This window comes from Tauraco erythrolophus, chromosome 6 (genome assembly GCF_009769465.1).
Source record: "Tauraco erythrolophus isolate bTauEry1 chromosome 6, bTauEry1.pri, whole genome shotgun sequence".
Taxonomy (NCBI): Eukaryota; Metazoa; Chordata; class Aves; order Musophagiformes; family Musophagidae; genus Tauraco; species Tauraco erythrolophus.
Window position 1 is genome coordinate 9,064,492 of NC_141470.1, and position 19,148 is coordinate 9,083,639.

Below are 19,148 nucleotides of genomic sequence, written 5' to 3' on the forward strand. Positions count from 1 at the left end.
AGGTTGCTACCCTAGATGCCCTAAGGACAAGCCTGTTTATAATGAAGAGACAAAGGAATGTGTGACTGAAGATCAATGTTGGTGTTACATCAACGGAAATCCCATTCTCCCTGGGACTGAAATACCCACAGAAGAGAACTGTACAAAATGGTATACAAAAAATTCAAAAACATTTGCAGTAATTCAAGAAAGAATTTATGCATACTAAGCCACTCATTTACTTTGCTGGGCCTTGAGAAAATAGAGGTGCAACTTCAACTGAAGAACTGGTATATTTTAGCATTTATATATACAGATCGGAGGAACAGGGCCGTTCATTCCAGTTGAGACTTAAAATAAAAAAAGCTGCACCTACAATACGTATAGATTCTAAACTTTTCATTCATAATTTTCCAAACTCCTAATAATCCAGAACAACCTTTTGATCCTCATGGCTCTTTGAGAAGAGAGGGGCGACTCTGCCTTGCTTTCTCACTCAAACCTGGGATTTCAAAATCACTGTAATCTGAAATGATCTGTACTAGCCCTGAAAGATACAGTTGAGTTCTAACTGCCCATTCCTAGAACCTTATTAATGATAGCACTGCCATCTATGACTCCACCTGGTGACCAGAGACAAAAAAAAACTCACCTAGCTATAAGTTCATTGCTCTGAAAAACAGTTGTTATTATTGCACTATTGCAACTTGCAACACAAAGTAGTTCATGATAGTTTTAAGATGTACTTAAAGAATGAAAGTGATGACTTAGTTTGAATGAAATAGTGATAGGCAATATCAGAAAATATTACACCCAGAAAAATAAGTATGAATGAAGATCAAGTGACAAATTTCTACATTTTGGTGCTCTTGGCTCTGCTAACAGGTGCCATAAAACATCTGCAACATTTTAATTTTTGAAAATTTTGTTTTTAGTGTCTGCGGCCCCTCAGGATCCATACAGTGTAAACCAATCCCAGGTAAATAGCTTTTGTTTTTTTCTACAAATGAAAAGAAAAAAAAATGCATAGGACTGCTTTGTCTGTCTGTGCAAAAGACTTAGTACTGATTTGAAATCATTCTTTCCAGTGTAAGTGAAAGTTGTGGCCGAAGAAAATTGGGCAGCACTTTTGTTGAACTTTGCTGTTAGTACTTCTTGTTCAACCTGTTTCTCATGTCCCTTTACTTTTTCTCCCAATGTCCCATATCCAAACTAAAGGATTTCACTACAAGAGTTTGCACTCCCAGAACATGCAGTATTACAGAAAGGTGTCAGATAGTAAACTGCAGTTGTTATTTCTCTCAGAATATTTTAAAACCTCATTTGTAAGTCTGTTCTTTCAAGTATTTTTTGCAGGGTTTTATTAGCTATGTTTTGATGTTCCTCTGAATGTAAAGATAGATTAGTGAGGTGTAGTAGAACTAAGTTACAGGTATAGCTCTGAAAGTAGCATGCATGACTCATGTTTCACATGTTTTACATGTAAACTCATGTAAAAACTTAATTGTCCATAAATGTTTTGTCTTTTTGTCTTACCTGGTGGTAGAAAAATTGCACAGTAAAGCTCTTTCTTGCAGGGTGTCCTTGTGTCATCAATGGAACAAGTTATGAAGTGGGTGAAACTGTGGCACAAATAAAGGATGGCGACATATGTACAATATATGTTTGTGCAGAAGATGGCTCTATATTTGTTGGAAGTACTTATCCTTGTCCAACACCTACTTCACCTACAATCATTTCAACCTCCATTCCTACCAGTACCCTTACCGCCACAGGTAAATCTTCAACAGAGATGTGCATCTAAAAGTTTTTTTCTTTAAGGAAAATACTTTAAAGATAGAATGTATAAGTTATAGCTGACACAGATAGAACAATACTTATGAATAGTTTTATCACACTGCACTAAGAAAGACATTTAACACTTTGAGTTTAATTCTTATGGAAGAAATTGTAACTATAAATGTACAGGGTGCCTTCCTAGTTCTGAAAAACACATTAGCATCTTAATATCCTGCTGCGATAGTAGAAATTGTCTTGGTAGTCTCAGAAAAAAAAATATAATTAGTATATTTAAAACTACTATTATATTTTTTTCCTAAAGCTTGCACATGATGGAGTAATCTTTTTTTTTTCTATTGCAGTTACCACTACCAGTCCTGCAGTAACTACAAGTAAGTCTTAAATAGAAAACTCAGTTGTTAAAAAAAGTGAAAAGAACATTTAAAGGAAGAGTAAGTTAAAGACGACCACTACAGAAAAATATATTTAAAACAAAAATAAATATTTTTTTTGTAATTGCAAAAATGTAATAAGTATGGGCAGAAGAATGACCTTTAAAGGCTTCAGGTTGGTGATTTTATTTTGTTGCGAAGCTTCCTGTTGAAAAACATGGTAAATAGCATGGTTTTAGAACTCCTTTCTTTGGAATAATGACAAGTTGCAATGCATCGCTCTAGTCATTAATGGACTATAATACCAAATTAACCTTCTCAGAATGTTCTCTGTAAGCTCAGATGCTGAATCTCTGTCTTTTCTTGCAGCTCCATGCTTTGGATTAATCTGTAATTGGACTGAATGGTTTGATGTTAGCAAACCTGACGAAGATGACGGTGACTATGAAACCTACGATGAAATAAGAAAGGAATATGGAAACAAAATATGTGAAGCTCCTGAAAATATTGAATGCAGGGCTAAAGATAATCCCTATGTGAGCTTAGAGGAACTTGGCCAGAAAGTAGAGTGTAATGTTACATATGGACTAATCTGTAAAAATGAGGAGCAAGATACAAGTATATGGCAACTTTGCTATAATTATGAAATCAGAGTAAACTGTTGTGAGTGGCGTGAAATTTCTTGTGAAACTACGAGTACACCGAGTCCAACACCAACTGCAACTTCAACCACCACCAGCACAACAGTACCCATTACCACTACAGTCAGGCTGTCAACAGCAATTACCACCACGCCCACACCCACAGCAACCATCACAAGCGAACTCACGCCATCAGTCAGCACTCCAGTAACTCCAACCCCTCCAGGTATTTAGCAAACTGATATTCTCTGCTCTTGCTTTGCCATAGGAGAAATAAAGGGCCATCAGCTACTAAGCATGTCATCTCCGTAGCTGGCAAGAAGTCTTACTTATGCTGGTTTGAAGCTTTATCCTTCTGCTGGAGATAAGATTCCCAGAAGGAATTGTTGCGTGACATTAGAGTAGGTCTTGATTTAGAATACCATCATTTTAAGCATTGTCTGGGTAGGACTGTGCAGAATTCCCTCCATTTCTCCTCCTGCTTTCCCTCTGTCAGTGCTGACATTTGCCTGTGGTTATAGATCTAGGAAGGAAGGAATCCCCTAGAAGACTTTAAGGAAGAGCTTCACTCTGTAGGCTGCCACTTACTGTGAAGGATGGTCTTTGGCTGCTGAGGTCCACTAGTACTCTGTGAATCTCTTCAGCAGGTGGACATTGCACCACAGGGAAATGACATGACAATCAGGCAGGAACATATTCCTGTGCATACTTCCTTCCCAGACCACAGCTTACCCTCTCAGTTCTTACTTCATGTAATAGTGAGATGTTCTAAATAATGAAGGAGACAGAGAAAGCCTCGCAGAGCCTTACTCATCCTCATGTCTTACCCATCGTTAGGTATTTTCACTTTAGTAAGAAGCACATTACAGCCACATCCCTAGTTTCATTGCTAGGAAAAGATTGTCATGACCTTGTCTGTACACTGATTTGGAACTAGTCTGCTTTCTGGTGACAGAAAGAAAGGCCTCATGATATACGCATTTGCAGTTTTAAGAGTGGCCAGGCTGCTATAGGTTAGTGGCAGCTGACTAACACATAACTTCTGCTCACTGCATATTGTGTTTCACTCATACATCATGCATCCTTGTTTTCCCAATCCCTACTATTTCTAAAATCCCCATGTTGGTCCACAATGAGCAAAGTGCCCTTTACAGTGCCAGTGTCCTGATTTGGCCCTGCTGTGCTTTGTAGGGCCAAGAAGGGCAGGCCTGCCCACACAAGTGAGCTTTGTTGTGGCTGGATATGGCTGAGTGGTGCAGCAGTGCTGGAAGGGCACCATGGTGTGCGGTGACGGCCGGAGCGGCCCCCGCCAGTGTGCTGCTGCCCTGGCTTGTTGTCTCTGTTCCTGCTGTTTCTAATTGTTCCTCTTGTTGTCCCCTAGACTGTGACTGCGTCTGGACGGACTGGATTGATGTGAGTTACCCGGATAGTTCTGACAGAAACAGTGGCGACTACGAAACCTTTGAGAACATTCTGAAGAACGACCCCTCCTGGGTCTGTGCGAAAGCTGAGAATATTTCATGCAGAGCAAAGAAATTCCCTGCCATTCCCATTGCGGATTTAGGGCAGAAAGTGGAATGCAGCGTTAACAACGGGCTCATCTGTAACAACAGCGATCAGGTCATCGGAGGTATAATACCGATGCCGGTCTGCCTCAATTACGAGATCAGTGTCTGCTGCGTCCCCAACGTTCCAGAGTGTGTTACAACCAGCACCGCCAGCACCACAACAGTCCCACCTTCGTCCACATTGAGCACCGTGTCCTCTCCACCCGTATGGACAACCAGTCCCACACCAACGTCGTCGGAGCTTCCCAGCAGCACTGCCACCACCACCACCCTGCCCACCAGCAGCACCACCGGCAGCACCACCCTGCCCACCAGCAGCACCACCGGCAGCACCACCGGCAGCACCCTGCGGACCACGACGACTGCTCCTGGCACATCAGCACCCACCTCAAGTACTGGCAGCACGGTCACAACACCAGTAACAAGCTTGGAAACCTCAACGCTTTCGACTTCAGCAGCAATAAGTAATTCTCCTCTTGTCTTGTCATGGGTTGCCTTGCTGTGGGAGAAATCAAGGTTTATTGACAGCAACGTGTATCTGAATTTTTGCACTCTGAGGGAGTGTACTTGATGTATATTTCCAAAAACTCATAAAATCATAGGATAGTTTGGGTTGGGAGGGACCTTTTTAAAATTCTTTTAGTCCAACCCCACTTGCTACGGGCAGGGACATCTTCACTACTGCTCAGAGCTCCATTCAACCTGACCTTGCGTGTTTCCAATGATGGGGCATCCACAGCTTCTCTGGGAAACCTGTTCCAGTGTCTCACCACTCTCATCATAAAAAACTTCTTCCTCATCTCCAATCTAGACCTGCGCGCTTTCAGTTTAAAACTGTTGCCCCTCGTGCTGTAACTACAGGCCTTGGCAAAAAACCTCTGTGTGTCTTTCTTATAAGCCCCTCCATCTACACTGAAATGCCACAGTGAGGTCTCCCCAGAGGCTTCTCTTCTCCCGGCTGAACAATCCCAACTCTCTCAGCCTCTCCTCACGGGGCAGGTGTTCTAGCTCTCCGATCGTGTTTGTGGCCTTCCTCTGGATGCGCTCATACGGTTTCATGTCTTTCTTGTACTGGGGACCTCAATGCTGGATGTAGTACTGCAGGTGGGGTCTCACGAGACTGGAGCAGATTGGGTCCTGCCCTGAGCTCCCCATTGAGGAGGGAGAGTGCACGACTTGTTTCTGGTTCTCGATTCCATTCCTTTGATTATCGGGAACACGAGGAGTTTTTCAGCCTGGTACCTCTGCCCAGCTTAGGCAGATGCTGAACTGACAGGAAGTCTTGCTTTTGCTGCTGTTGGATGTCGTCCTTCAGCTGGAGAGAACGTAGTGAGCGGGACCCATGGCCTGCAATGGGAGTGGGGCTCGCTTTTGCAGCACTGTCATTTCAGGCAGTGTTTGGGGGCAGCGGTGCAGACTTTCTTCCCGTTCTCCTCTTGTGTTGGCTCCGTGGCCATCGCTGCCGCTCATCTGCTGTTCTGGATGTAGGAAGCTTTGAAGGCTTTCTTCAGCGGGGCTTGGCAAAAGGTTTCAGACCGCAGGTTACCCCCTGCTGCAGAGCAATGCTCCGGGCAGCCTCGTTCTCTCAGCGCTCCCATGAGCGCTGTTCTCCAGCTGTCTGCACGCCGCTGGAAAGCACGCCAACGTTTTGGCAGCAGTGTGTGTCCTGTGCCTGCTTCCTTTGTGGTCATGACCCTTCCCAGGGTTTGGTCTCTCTCTGAAGGTTCTGTGGTGGTGTGAGTGGAACGAGAAGGTGAGAGAGTGGCCGGAGTCTCTCCTTGGTTTTGCTCCACCTCACCTTGTGCCCTCATGTGAGTGTTTTTCACAGGAGAAGCCCAATCGAGCAACATGCCCGAGCTGTGAGGGGGAGACACCCATGGCTCGGCAGTGCCAGTGTCCTGATTTGGCCCTGCTGTGCTTTGTAGGGCCAAGAAGGGCAGGCCTGCCCACACAAGTGAGCTTTGTTGTGGCTGGATATGGCTGAGTGATGCAGCAGTGCTGGAAGGGCACCCTGGTGTGCGGTGACGGCCGGAGCGGCCCCCGCCAGTGTGCTGCTGCCCTGGCTTGTTGTCTCTGTTCCTGCTGTTTCTAATTGTTCCTCTTGTTGTCCCCTAGACTGTGACTGCGTCTGGACGGACTGGATTGATGTGAGTTACCCGGATAGTTCTGACAGAAACAGTGGCGACTACGAAACCTTTGAGAACATTCTGAAGAACGACCCCTCCTGGGTCTGTGCGAAAGCTGAGAATATTTCATGCAGAGCAAAGAAATTCCCTGCCATTCCCATTGCAGATTTAGGGCAGAAAGTGGAATGCAGCGTTAACAACGGGCTCATCTGTAACAACAGCGATCAGGTCATCGGAGGTATAATACCGATGCCGGTCTGCCTCAATTACGAGATCAGCGTCTGCTGCGTCCCCAACGTTCCAGAGTGTGTTACAACCAGCACCGCCAGCACCACAACAGTCCCACCTTCGTCCACATTGAGCACCGTGTCCTCTCCACCCGTATGGACAACCAGTCCCACACCAACGTCGTCGGAGCTTCCCAGCAGCACTGCCACCACCACCACCCTGCCCACCAGCAGCACCACCGGCAGCACCACCCTGCCCACCAGCAGCACCACCGGCAGCACCACCGGCAGCACCCTGCGGACCACGACGACTGCTCCTGGCACATCAGCACCCACCTCAAGTACTGGCAGCACGGTCACAACACCAGTAACAAGCTTGGAAACCTCAACGCTTTCGACTTCAGCAGCAATAAGTAATTCTCCTCTTGTCTTGTCATGGGTTGCCTTGCTGTGGGAGAAATCAAGGTTTATTGACAGCAACGTGTATCTGAATTTTTGCACTCTGAGGGAGTGTACTTGATGTATATTTCCAAAAACTCATAAAATCATAGGATAGTTTGGGTTGGGAGGGACCTTTTTAAAATTCTTTTAGTCCAACCCCACTTGCTACGGGCAGGGACATCTTCACTACTGCTCAGAGCTCCATTCAACCTGACCTTGCGTGTTTCCAATGATGGGGCATCCACAGCTTCTCTGGGAAACCTGTTCCAGTGTCTCACCACTCTCATCATAAAAAACTTCTTCCTCATCTCCAATCTAGACCTGCGCGCTTTCAGTTTAAAACTGTTGCCCCTCGTGCTGTAACTACAGGCCTTGGCAAAAAACCTCTGTGTGTCTTTCTTATAAGCCCCTCCATCTACACTGAAATGCCACAGTGAGGTCTCCCCAGAGGCTTCTCTTCTCCCGGCTGAACAATCCCAACTCTCTCAGCCTCTCCTCACGGGGCAGGTGTTCTAGCTCTCTGATCGTGTTTGTGGCCTTCCTCTGGACGCGCTCATACGGTTTCATGTCTTTCTTGTACTGGGGACCTCAGTGCTGGATGTAGTACTGCAGGTGGGGTCTCACGAGACTGGAGCAGATTGGGTCCTGCCCTGAGCTCCCCATTGAGGAGGGAGAGTGCACGACTTGTTTCTGGTTCTCGATTCCATTCCTTTGATTATCGGGAACACGAGGAGTTTTTCAGCCTGGTACCTCTGCCCAGCTTAGGCAGATGCTGAACTGACAGGAAGTCTTGCTTTTGCTGCTGTTGGATGTCGTCCTTCAGCTGGAGAGAACGTAGTGAGCGGGACCCATGGCCTGCAATGGGAGTGGGGCTCGCTTTTGCAGCACTGTCATTTCAGGCAGTGTTTGGGGGCAGCGGTGCAGACTTTCTTCCCGTTCTCCTCTTGTGTTGGCTCCGTGGCCATCGCTGCCGCTCATCTGCTGTTCTGGATGTAGGAAGCTTTGAAGGCTTTCTTCAGCGGGGCTTGGCAAAAGGTTTCAGACCGCAGGTTACCCCCTGCTGCAGAGCAATGCTCCGGGCAGCCTCGTTCTCTCAGCGCTCCCATGAGCGCTGTTCTCCAGCTGTCTGCACGCCGCTGGAAAGCACGCCAATGTTTTGGCAGCAGTGTGTGTCCTGTGCCTGCTTCCTTTGTGGTCATGACCCTTCCCAGGGTTTGGTCTCTCTCTGAAGGTTCTGTGGTGGTGTGAGTGGAACGAGAAGGTGAGAGAGTGGCCGGAGTCTCTCCTTGGTTTTGCTCCACCTCACCTTGTGCCCTCATGTGAGTGTTTTTCTCACAGGAGAAGCCCAATCGAGCAACGTGCCCGAGCTGTGAGGGGGAGACACCCATGGCTCGGCAGTGCCAGTGTCCTGATTTGGCCCTGCTGTGCTTTGCAGGGCCAAGAAGGGCAGGCCTGCCCACACAAGTGAGCTTTGTTGTGGCTGGATATGGCTGAGTGGTGCAGCAGTGCTGGAAGGGCACCCTGGTGTGCGGTGACGGCCGGAGCGGCCCCCGCCAGTGTGCTGCTGCCCTGGCTTGTTGTCTCTGTTCCTGCTGTTTCTAATTGTTCCTCTTGTTGTCCCCTAGACTGTGACTGCGTCTGGACGGACTGGATTGATGTGAGTTACCCGGATAGTTCTGACAGAAACAGTGGCGACTACGAAACCTTTGAGAACATTCTGAAGAACGACCCCTCCTGGGTCTGTGCGAAAGCTGAGAATATTTCATGCAGAGCAAAGAAATTCCCTGCCATTCCCATTGCAGATTTAGGGCAGAAAGTGGAATGCAGCGTTAACAACGGGCTCATCTGTAACAACAGCGATCAGGTCATCGGAGGTATAATACCGATGCCGGTCTGCCTCAATTACGAGATCAGCGTCTGCTGCGTCCCCAACGTTCCAGAGTGTGTTACAACCAGCACCGCCAGCACCACAACAGTCCCACCTTCGTCCACATTGAGCACCGTGTCCTCTCCACCCGTATGGACAACCAGTCCCACACCAACGTCGTCGGAGCTTCCCAGCAGCACTGCCACCACCACCACCCTGCCCACCAGCAGCACCACCGGCAGCACCACCCTGCCCACCAGCAGCACCACCGGCAGCACCACCGGCAGCACCCTGCGGACCACGACGACTGCTCCTGGCACATCAGCACCCACCTCAAGTACTGGCAGCACGGTCACAACACCAGTAACAAGCTTGGAAACCTCAACGCTTTCGACTTCAGCAGCAATAAGTAATTCTCCTCTTGTCTTGTCATGGGTTGCCTTGCTGTGGGAGAAATCAAGGTTTATTGACAGCAACGTGTATCTGAATTTTTGCACTCTGAGGGAGTGTACTTGATGTATATTTCCAAAAACTCATAAAATCATAGGATAGTTTGGGTTGGGAGGGACCTTTTTAAAATTCTTTTAGTCCAACCCCACTTGCTACGGGCAGGGACATCTTCACTACTGCTCAGAGCTCCATTCAACCTGACCTTGCGTGTTTCCAATGATGGGGCATCCACAGCTTCTCTGGGAAACCTGTTCCAGTGTCTCACCACTCTCATCATAAAAAACTTCTTCCTCATCTCCAATCTAGACCTGCGCGCTTTCAGTTTAAAACTGTTGCCCCTCGTGCTGTAACTACAGGCCTTGGCAAAAAACCTCTGTGTGTCTTTCTTATAAGCCCCTCCATCTACACTGAAATGCCACAGTGAGGTCTCCCCAGAGGCTTCTCTTCTCCCGGCTGAACAATCCCAACTCTCTCAGCCTCTCCTCACGGGGCAGGTGTTCTAGCTCTCTGATCGTGTTTGTGGCCTTCCTCTGGACGCGCTCATACGGTTTCATGTCTTTCTTGTACTGGGGACCTCAGTGCTGGATGTAGTACTGCAGGTGGGGTCTCACGAGACTGGAGCAGATTGGGTCCTGCCCTGAGCTCCCCATTGAGGAGGGAGAGTGCACGACTTGTTTCTGGTTCTCGATTCCATTCCTTTGATTATCGGGAACACGAGGAGTTTTTCAGCCTGGTACCTCTGCCCAGCTTAGGCAGATGCTGAACTGACAGGAAGTCTTGCTTTTGCTGCTGTTGGATGTCGTCCTTCAGCTGGAGAGAATGTAGTGAGCGGGACCCATGGCGTGCAATGGGAGTGGGGCTCGCTTTTGCAGCACTGTCATTTCAGGCAGTGTTTGGGGGCAGCGGTGCAGACTTTCTTCCCGTTCTCCTCTTGTGTTGGCTCCGTGGCCATCGCTGCCGCTCATCTGCTGTTCTGGATGTAGGAAGCTTTGAAGGCTTTCTTCAGCGGGGCTTGGCAAAAGGTTTCAGACCGCAGGTTACCCCCTGCTGCAGAGCAATGCTCCGGGCAGCCTCGTTCTCTCAGCGCTCCCATGAGCGCTGTTCTCCAGCTGTCTGCACGCCGCTGGAAAGCACGCCAACGTTTTGGCAGCAGTGTGTGTCCTGTGCCTGCTTCCTTTGTGGTCATGACCCTTCCCAGGGTTTGGTCTCTCTCTGAAGGTTCTGTGGTGGTGTGAGTGGAACGAGAAGGTGAGAGAGTGGCCGGAGTCTCTCCTTGGTTTTGCTCCACCTCACCTTGTGCCCTCATGTGAGTGTTTTTCTCACAGGAGAAGCCCAATCGAGCAACGTGCCCGAGCTGTGAGGGGGAGACACCCATGGCTCGGCAGTGCCAGTGTCCTGATTTGGCCCTGCTGTGCTTTGCAGGGCCAAGAAGGGCAGGCCTGCCCACACAAGTGAGCTTTGTTGTGGCTGGATATGGCTGAGTGGTGCAGCAGTGCTGGAAGGGCACCCTGGTGTGCGGTGACGGCCGGAGCGGCCCCCGCCAGTGTGCTGCTGCCCTGGCTTGTTGTCTCTGTTCCTGCTGTTTCTAATTGTTCCTCTTGTTGTCCCCTAGACTGTGACTGCGTCTGGACGGACTGGATTGATGTGAGTTACCCGGATAGTTCTGACAGAAACAGTGGCGACTACGAAACCTTTGAGAACATTCTGAAGAACGACCCCTCCTGGGTCTGTGCGAAAGCTGAGAATATTTCATGCAGAGCAAAGAAATTCCCTGCCATTCCCATTGCAGATTTAGGGCAGAAAGTGGAATGCAGCGTTAACAACGGGCTCATCTGTAACAACAGCGATCAGGTCATCGGAGGTATAATACCGATGCCGGTCTGCCTCAATTACGAGATCAGCGTCTGCTGCGTCCCCAACGTTCCAGAGTGTGTTACAACCAGCACCGCCAGCACCACAACAGTCCCACCTTCGTCCACATTGAGCACCGTGTCCTCTCCACCCGTATGGACAACCAGTCCCACACCAACGTCGTCGGAGCTTCCCAGCAGCACTGCCACCACCACCACCCTGCCCACCAGCAGCACCACCGGCAGCACCACCCTGCCCACCAGCAGCACCACCGGCAGCACCACCGGCAGCACCCTGCGGACCACGACGACTGCTCCTGGCACATCAGCACCCACCTCAAGTACTGGCAGCACGGTCACAACACCAGTAACAAGCTTGGAAACCTCAACGCTTTCGACTTCAGCAGCAATAAGTAATTCTCCTCTTGTCTTGTCATGGGTTGCCTTGCTGTGGGAGAAATCAAGGTTTATTGACAGCAACGTGTATCTGAATTTTTTGCACTCTGAGGGAGTGTACTTGATGTATATTTCCAAAAACTCATAAAATCATAGGATAGTTTGGGTTGGGAGGGACCTTTTTAAAATTCTTTTAGTCCAACCCCACTTGCTACGGGCAGGGACATCTTCACTACTGCTCAGAGCTCCATTCAACCTGACCTTGCGTGTTTCCAATGATGGGGCATCCACAGCTTCTCTGGGAAACCTGTTCCAGTGTCTCACCACTCTCATCATAAAAAACTTCTTCCTCATCTCCAATCTAGACCTGCGCGCTTTCAGTTTAAAACTGTTGCCCCTCGTGCTGTAACTACAGGCCTTGGCAAAAAACCTCTGTGTGTCTTTCTTATAAGCCCCTCCATCTACACTGAAATGCCACAGTGAGGTCTCCCCAGAGGCTTCTCTTCTCCCGGCTGAACAATCCCAACTCTCTCAGCTTCTCCTCACGGGGCAGGTGTTCTAGCTCTCTGATCGTGTTTGTGGCCTTCCTCTGGACGCGCTCATACGGTTTCATGTCTTTCTTGTACTGGGGACCTCAGTGCTGGATGTAGTACTGCAGGTGGGGTCTCACGAGACTGGAGCAGATTGGGTCCTGCCCTGAGCTCCCCATTGAGGAGGGAGAGTGCACGACTTGTTTCTGGTTCTCGATTCCATTCCTTTGATTATCGGGAACACGAGGAGTTTTTCAGCCTGGTACCTCTGCCCAGCTTAGGCAGATGCTGAACTGACAGGAAGTCTTGCTTTTGCTGCTGTTGGATGTCGTCCTTCAGCTGGAGAGAACGTAGTGAGCGGGACCCATGGCGTGCAATGGGAGTGGGGCTCGCTTTTGCAGCACTGTCATTTCAGGCAGTGTTTGGGGGCAGCGGTGCAGACTTTCTTCCCGTTCTCCTCTTGTGTTGGCTCCGTGGCCATCGCTGCCGCTCATCTGCTGTTCTGGATGTAGGAAGCTTTGAAGGCTTTCTTCAGCGGGGCTTGGCAAAAGGTTTCAGACCGCAGGTTACCCCCTGCTGCAGAGCAATGCTCCGGGCAGCCTCGTTCTCTCAGCGCTCCCATGAGCGCTGTTCTCCAGCTGTCTGCACGCCGCTGGAAAGCACGCCAACGTTTTGGCAGCAGTGTGTGTCCTGTGCCTGCTTCCTTTGTGGTCATGACCCTTCCCAGGGTTTGGTCTCTCTCTGAAGGTTCTGTGGTGGTGTGAGTGGAACGAGAAGGTGAGAGAGTGGCCGGAGTCTCTCCTTGGTTTTGCTCCACCTCACCTTGTGCCCTCATGTGAGTGTTTTTCTCACAGGAGAAGCCCAATCGAGCAACGTGCCCGAGCTGTGAGGGGGAGACACCCATGGCTCGGCAGTGCCAGTGTCCTGATTTGGCCCTGCTGTGCTTTGCAGGGCCAAGAAGGGCAGGCCTGCCCACACAAGTGAGCTTTGTTGTGGCTGGATATGGCTGAGTGGTGCAGCAGTGCTGGAAGGGCACCCTGGTGTGCGGTGACGGCCGGAGCGGCCCCCGCCAGTGTGCTGCTGCCCTGGCTTGTTGTCTCTGTTCCTGCTGTTTCTAATTGTTCCTCTTGTTGTCCCCTAGACTGTGACTGCGTCTGGACGGACTGGATTGATGTGAGTTACCCGGATAGTTCTGACAGAAACAGTGGCGACTACGAAACCTTTGAGAACATTCTGAAGAACGACCCCTCCTGGGTCTGTGCGAAAGCTGAGAATATTTCATGCAGAGCAAAGAAATTCCCTGCCATTCCCATTGCAGATTTAGGGCAGAAAGTGGAATGCAGCGTTAACAACGGGCTCATCTGTAACAACAGCGATCAGGTCATCGGAGGTATAATACCGATGCCGGTCTGCCTCAATTACGAGATCAGCGTCTGCTGCGTCCCCAACGTTCCAGAGTGTGTTACAACCAGCACCGCCAGCACCACAACAGTCCCACCTTCGTCCACATTGAGCACCGTGTCCTCTCCACCCGTATGGACAACCAGTCCCACACCAACGTCGTCGGAGCTTCCCAGCAGCACTGCCACCACCACCACCCTGCCCACCAGCAGCACCACCGGCAGCACCACCCTGCCCACCAGCAGCACCACCGGCAGCACCACCGGCAGCACCCTGCGGACCACGACGACTGCTCCTGGCACATCAGCACCCACCTCAAGTACTGGCAGCACGGTCACAACACCAGTAACAAGCTTGGAAACCTCAACGCTTTCGACTTCAGCAGCAATAAGTAATTCTCCTCTTGTCTTGTCATGGGTTGCCTTGCTGTGGGAGAAATCAAGGTTTATTGACAGCAACGTGTATCTGAAATTTGCACTCTGAGGGAGTGTACTTGATGTATATTTTCAAAAAAATCATTAAATTACAGAATAATTTGGGCTTGAAGGAACTTGTTAAAAATTCTTTTAGTCCAACCCCCCCTTGCTATGAGCAAGGACTTGGAGCGATGAAGAATTACCTAAATAATTCACTAATCAATTCAGTGAATTTCACTGGATTTAGGACTGCTAAGGTCTTACTGTAATATAGCGTTTTACACTGCATACAGTTGTATGATGCAAAATTTATCATTGACAAAGTGTTTACATCAATGTCTTCCGGGAAAGATGTAGGAGATTTTTAACAATCTCTCTCCTATGCAAAATACACTAAAAGAACAGTTTCTGCTTTATGCTGATCAAAATAAACTACACTTAGGATTGATGAATGTCGTTGGTTTCTTCAAAAAGAAACGAAGTTAATAACAAATACATTTTCTTATTTAAAAAAAAATATTTTTTCCCCACCGTTTTACAGAGGGTACAACACCTGAAACAGGAACACCAATAACGGCAGGGACCACAAGAACTACTTCAGCTACTGCACTGCCAACGACAAGAACGACACCAATAGAAAGCACCATGTCACCAATTAGCAGCACTATTCAACAGACGACAGCATCGGTGTCAACAAGCCCAGTGACAGTCACCACCTCTGGAGTCACTGAAACAGGGTCCACCACCCAAACCACCACTTTGCACCCCACACCCTCCCAACCTTCTTCCCAGAGCACCACAATAGTAACGGAAACCTCTAGCCACGAGACCACTAGCATAGGGACTGGGAGCCCTCCAACAGCATCACCTGCCAGCACCGCCAGCACCACAACCTCAGGACCATCCTCCCCAGTGCCTACAGCCAGCACGACGGGATCACTGCCATCAGTCTCAACAAGCCCAGTGACACTCACCACCTCTGGAGTCACTGAAACAGGGTCCACCACCAAAACCACCACGTTGCAGCCCACACCCTCCCAACCTTCTTCCCAGAGCACCACAATAGTAACGGAAACCTCTAGCCACGAGACCACTAGCACAGGGACTGGGAGCCCTCCAACAGCATCACCTGCCAGCACCGCCAGCACCACAACCTCAGGACCATCCTCCCCAGTGCCTACAGCCAGCACGACGGTATCACTGCCATCAGCCTCAACAAGCCCAGTGACAGCAACCACCTCTGGAGTCACTGAAGCAGGGTCCACCACCAAAACCACCACGTTGCAGCCCACACCCTCCCAACCTTCCTCCCAGAGCACCACAATAGTAACGGAAACCTCTAGCCATGAGACCACTAGCACAGGGACTGGGAGCCCTCCAACAGGACCACCTGCCAGCACCGCCAGCACCACAACCTCAGGACCATCCTCCCCAGTGCCTACAGCCAGCACGACGGTATCACTGCCATCAGCCTCAACAAGCCCAGTGACAGCAACTACCTCTGGAGTCACTGAAACAGGGTCCACCACCAAAACCACCACGTTGCAGCCCACACCCTCCCAACCTTCTTCCCAGAGCACCACAATAGTAACGGAAACCTCTAGCCACGAGACCACTAGCACAGGGACTGGGAGCCCTCCAACAGGACCACCTGCCAGCACCGCCAGCACCACAACCTCAGGACCATCCTCCCCAGTGCCTACAGCCAGCACGACGGTATCACTGCCATCAGTCTCAACAAGCCCAGTGATAGCAACCACCTCTGGAGTCACTGAAACAGGGTCCACCACCAAAACCACCACGTTGCAGCCCACACCCTCCCAACCTTCTTCCCAGAGCACCACAATAGTAACGGAAACCTCTAGCCACGAGACCACTAGCAAAGGGACTGGGAGCCCTCCAACAGGACCACCTGCCAGCACCGCCAGCACCACAACCTCAGGACCATCCTCCCCAGTGCCTACAGCCAGCACGACGGGATCACTGCCATCAGTCTCAACAAGCCCAGTGACAGTCACCACCTCTGGAGTCACTGAAACAGGGTCCACCACCAAAACCACCACGTTGCAGCCCACACCCTCCCAACCTTCTTCCCAGAGCACCACAATAGTAACGGAAACCTCTAGCCACGAGACCACTAGCACAGGGACTGGGAGCCCTCCAACAGCATCACCTGCAAGCACCGCCAGCACCACAACCTCAGGACCATCCTCCCCAGCGCCTACAGCCAGCACGACGGGATCACTGCCATCAGTCTCAACAAGCCCAGTGACAGCAACCACCTCTGGAGTCACTGAAACAGGGTCCACCACCAAAACCACCACTTTGCAGCCCACACCCTCCCAACCTTCTTCCCAGAGCACCACAATAGTAACGGAAACCTCTAGCCACGAGACCACTAGCATAGGGACTGGGAGCCCTCCAACAGCATCACCTGCCAGCACCGCCAGCACCACAACCTCAGGACCATCCTCCCGAGTGCCTACAGCCAGCACGACGGGATCACTGCCATCAGTCTCAACAAGCCCAGTGACAGTCACCACCTCTGGAGTCACTGAAACAGGGTCCACCACCAAAACCACCACGTTGCTGTCCACACCCTCCCAACCTTCTTCCCAGAGCACCACAATAGTAACGGAAACCTCTAGCCACGAGACCTCTAGCACAGGGACTGGGAGCCCTCCAACAGCATCACCTGCCAGCACCGCCAGCACCACAACCTCAGGACCATCCTCCCCAGTGCCTACAGCCAGCACGACGGTATCACTGCCATCAGCCTCAACAAGCCCAGTGACAGCAACCACCTCTGGAGTCACTGAAGCAGGGTCCACCACCAAAACCACCACGTTGCAGCCCACACCCTCCCAACCTTCTTCCCAGAGCACCACAATAGTAACGGAAACCTCTAGCCAGGAGACCACTAGCACAGGGACTGGGAGCCCTCCAACAGGACCACCTGCCAGCACCGCCAGCACCACAACCTCAGGACCATCCTCCCCAGCGCCTACAGCCAGCACGACGGTATCACTGCCATCAGTCTCAACAAGCCCGGTGACAGCAACTACCTCTGGAGTCACTGAAACAGGGTCCACCACCAAAACCACCACGTTGCAGCCCACACCCTCCCAACCTTCTTCCCAGAGCACCACAATAGTAACGGAAACCTCTAGCCACGAGACCACTAGCACAGGGACTGGGAGCCCTCCAACAGGACCACCTGCCAGCACCGCCAGCACCACAACCTCAGGACCATCCTCCCCAGTGCCTACAGCCAGCACGACGGGATCACTGCCATCAGTCTCAACAAGCCCAGTGACAGTCACCACCTCTGGAGTCACTGAAACAGGGTCCACCACCAAAACCACCACGTTGCAGCCCACACCCTCCCAACCTTCTTCCCAGAGCACCACAATAGTAACGGAAACCTCTAGCCACGAGACCACTAGCACAGGGACTGGGAGCCCTCCAACAGCATCACCTGCCAGCACCGCCAGCACCACAACCTCAGGACCATCCTCCCCAGCGCCTACAGCCAGCACGACGGGATCACTGCCATCAGTCTCAACAAGCCCAGTGACAGCAACCACCTCTGGAGTCACTGAAACAGGGTCCACCACCAAAACCACCACTTTGCAGCCCACACCCTCCCAACCTTCTTCCCAGAGCACCACAATAGTAACGGAAACCTCTAGCCACGAGACCACTAGCATAGGGACTGGGAGCCCTCCAACAGCATCACCTGCCAGCACCGCCAGCACCACAACCTCAGGACCATCCTCCCCAGTGCCTACAGCCAGCACGACGGGATCACTGCCATCAGTCTCAACAAGCCCAGTGACAGTCACCACCTCTGGAGTCACTGAAACAGGGTCCACCACCAAAACCACCACGTTGCTGTCCACACCCTCCCAACCTTCTTCCCAGAGCACCACAATAGTAACGGAAACCTCTAGCCACGAGACCTCTAGCACAGGGACTGGGAGCCCTCCAACAGCATCACCTGCCAGCACCGCCAGCACCACAACCTCAGGACCATCCTCCCCAGTGCCTACAGCCAGCACGACGGTATCACTGCCATCAGCCTCAACAAGCCCAGTGACAGCAACCACCTCTGGAGTCACTGAAGCAGGGTCCACCACCAAAACCACCACGTTGCAGCCCACACCCTCCCAACCTTCTTCCCAGAGCACCACAATAGTAACGGAAACCTCTAGCCATGAGACCACTAGCACAGGGACTGGGAGCCCTCCAACAGGACCACCTGCCAGCACCGCCAGCACCACAACCTCAGGACCATCCTCCCCAGCGCCTACAGCCAGCACGACGGTATCACTGCCATCAGTCTCAACAAGCCCGGTGACAGCAACTACCTCTGGAGTCACTGAAACAGGGTCCACCACCAAAACCACCACGTTGCAGCCCACACCCTCCCAACCTTCTTCCCAGAGCACCACAATAGTAACGGAAACCTCTAGCCACGAGACCACTAGCAAAGGGACTGGGAGCCCTCCAACAGGACCACCTGCCAGCACTGCCAGCACCACAACCTCAGGACCATCCTCCCCAGCGCCTACAGCCAGCACGACGGTATCACTGCCATCAGTCTCAACAAGCCCAGTGATAGCAACCACCTCTGGAGTCACTGAAACAGGGTCCACCACCAAAACCACCACGTTGCAGCCCACACCCTCCCAACCTTCTTCCCAGAGCACCACAATAGTAACGGAAACCTCTAGCCACGAGACCACTAGCAAAGGGACTGGGAGCCCTCCAACAGGACCACCTGCCAGCACCGCCAGCACCACAACCTCAGGACCATCCTCCCCAGTGCCTACAGCCAGCACGACGGTATCACTGCCATCAGTCTCAACAAGCCCAGTGACAGTCACCACCTCTGGAGTCACTGAAACAGGGTCCACCACCAAAACCACCACGTTGCAGCCCACACCCTCCCAACCTTCTTCCCAGAGCACCACAATAGTAACGGAAACCTCTAGCCACGAGACCACTAGCACAGGGACTGGGAGCCCTCCAACAGCATCACCTGCCAGCACCGCCAGCACCACAACCTCAGGACCATCCTCC

The 19,148-nt window shown here is 51.1% G+C and overlaps 1 protein-coding gene across 1 annotated transcript in view; it reads left to right on the top strand.

Moving 5' to 3' along the window:
* The window catches only part of MUC2 (mucin 2, oligomeric mucus/gel-forming), a 73,593-nt gene that overhangs the window by 25,512 nt on the left and 28,933 nt on the right, over nt 1–19,148 (top strand). Inside the window, exons 26-38 of the mRNA XM_086612847.1 lie at nt 3–150; nt 915–958; nt 1,557–1,754; nt 2,121–2,150; nt 2,520–2,990; nt 4,536–4,751; nt 6,475–7,125; nt 8,779–9,027; nt 11,083–11,733; nt 13,388–13,808; nt 15,722–15,844; nt 17,288–17,410; nt 18,332–18,454. Coding sequence (XP_086468973.1) covers nt 3–150; nt 915–958; nt 1,557–1,754; nt 2,121–2,150; nt 2,520–2,990; nt 4,536–4,751; nt 6,475–7,125; nt 8,779–9,027; nt 11,083–11,733; nt 13,388–13,808; nt 15,722–15,844; nt 17,288–17,410; nt 18,332–18,454 — 3,448 coding nt within the window. The remainder of the gene's footprint in view (nt 1–2; nt 151–914; nt 959–1,556; nt 1,755–2,120; nt 2,151–2,519; nt 2,991–4,535; nt 4,752–6,474; nt 7,126–8,778; nt 9,028–11,082; nt 11,734–13,387; nt 13,809–15,721; nt 15,845–17,287; nt 17,411–18,331; nt 18,455–19,148) is intronic.